The sequence below is a fragment of the Aplysia californica genome, unplaced genomic scaffold, assembly GCF_000002075.1.
Source record: "Aplysia californica isolate F4 #8 unplaced genomic scaffold, AplCal3.0 scaffold00285, whole genome shotgun sequence".
NCBI classification, from domain to species: domain Eukaryota; kingdom Metazoa; phylum Mollusca; class Gastropoda; order Aplysiida; family Aplysiidae; genus Aplysia; species Aplysia californica.
Window position 1 is genome coordinate 718,738 of NW_004797555.1, and position 2,098 is coordinate 720,835.

The 2,098-nt window shown below is 44.0% G+C and overlaps 1 protein-coding gene across 1 annotated transcript in view; it reads left to right on the forward strand.

Annotated features, from left to right (window-relative positions):
* The first annotated feature begins 1,513 nt into the window (after positions 1-1,513).
* LOC101858417 (copper transporter 1) overlaps positions 1,514-2,098 on the forward strand; it is a 7,651-nt gene continuing 7,066 nt past the window's right edge. The window contains exon 1 of the mRNA XM_005101497.3: positions 1,514-1,754. Within this exon, the coding sequence (XP_005101554.1) occupies positions 1,599-1,754 (156 nt within the window). The 5' untranslated portion in view covers positions 1,514-1,598. The remainder of the gene's footprint in view (positions 1,755-2,098) is intronic.

The window sequence follows — 2,098 nt, forward strand, 5'->3', positions numbered from 1 at the left end:
CACACACACACACACACACACATACACACACACAAAAGCACATGTGGACACAAAGAACACACACACACACACACACACACACACACACACACACACAAACACACACACACACATTATATGAATAAACAAATGCGTGCACGCATATATTCACTCTCAACCCGCTCTATTCAGTCACTTTTTTGTGTGCAGGTTCATAGTTTAAAAAAATTAATAGTGCAGACAATTTTGCAGGTTTTCTTCATTTGGGGTGGGGTGTACAAAATACCCTTACATAACCTCACTCGTACGCTCAAACTCAATGCACATAGGAGGAGTCAACTGAAAAAACGGGCATAGATCTAGTCACAGACTGGAAATTGTGAGTGTCAATTTTAAAAGCTTGTGGACTCAGACTTCATATCAATTTGTTTGACTGGTGGTTTATTGTTAAGTGTTGTTGAATGGAAAATCTAACAGCAATAATCACAACACTTGCACAAAAATACAGTTATGAGTCAACCATTGATACCCTCACGATTTTCAGTTTGTGACTACGCCCGTTTCTTTCAGTGGACTCTTCGAGATCTACATTTTATTACTAATTGTATTTCAGGTTAGCATGGCCTTGCATGCTACAACTGCTACAGCCCTCTCATTCTGAGCGCACAAGCTGCCTAGTGTTCAGAGACATCACTCTTGCTTGACTCCAGTCCAACACTCTCTCTACTCTTCATGAGAAGTGAATAGTTAGTGAGAACACTCCAACACTCTCTCTTACTACTCTTCATGACTTCACGAGAAGTGAGAACTCTCCAACACTCTCTCTTGATGACAACTGACAAGTGATGAGAAGTGAGAACAGCGTGTTGTTGAAGCAATAATAATCGTGACGGAGCAAAGTTCAAGTCGAGCAGGGCAAGAGCACGAGGAGCACGCTCAAACTTCGTTTAGATCTATTTTATTATTTTTGGGGGGTTGCTGTTGAACCAAAATTAGGCCTACTCCTTTTGCACAGTTTCAAGTTCTCAACTGTTTACTGTTTGTGTTCGTGTGTAGCCCGTGCAGACTGTGTGTATAGATGTGGAACGAAAGGAGGAGGTTGAAAAGATAGGCCTAGGCTAACAGAATATCAAGACGAGCAGTTTTTGCAAAGAAATAATATCGTGTGGTGAAAGATTTCTACAAGGAAGACAATAATTAAATGTTTCAGTGATTTCTACCCTCAAGCTGAGTGCACCGCGTTACGATTACGAGGACCTTAATTGAAAGCTGCTTGTTGCCTCCAGAAGGATATTAATTGGTGTTATTATTGTAGCTGCTGTTGTTGCTGTTGTGTGGGTAGTTGGCGGGTGCTCTGGTGTGCTTTGCTCCTTCTTTTCTCTGCCAAAAACTATCGTCCTTCTTTCTCCTTCCTCCTTTTTGGTGTTTGTTACTCTCTTGTAATACCTCTGATCTTCGGCAACGTATATGTATGACCTCATTGTGTTGCAAGTGCCGTAAACTCTTACCCAAAGAAGGCTGCTGTTGTAGCTGTTGTAGCTGTTGTAGCTGTTGTTGCTGTTGTAGCTGTTGTAGCTGTTGTAGCTGTTGTAGCTGTTGTTCAGTGATGCCAATTGGCGATGTCTGTGTCATCGGAAAGCCATGAGTATCACCACGTCCACGGCCAACAACATGGGTCGGGTTCTCACCAAGCGACGCCTCGCACCAACACACCACTAGCCCATAGTGGCGGGCATCTTCACCAGGGACACAACCACCAAGAGCATAATCATCAAGTGAGTGCTTATCTCTTCATCCATTTCCTCCTCTCCTCTTACATTTTCCTTGGGAGGACTTCTGTAACGAGCGACCACCCCAACAAACACAATAATATAGAAGAGCCCTAACCCTGGCCCAATCCCCACCCGTATCCCCAACCCTATACCCATATCAATACCCCTACCCTTATCCATACCCCTACCCTAAACCCTTACCCACTACCCTAAACCCTTACCCACTACCCTAAACCCTTACCCACTACCCTAAACCCTACCCCTACCCTAAACCCTTACCCACTACCCTAAACCCTACCCCTACCCTAAACCCTTACCCACTACCCTAAACCCTACCCCTACCCTAA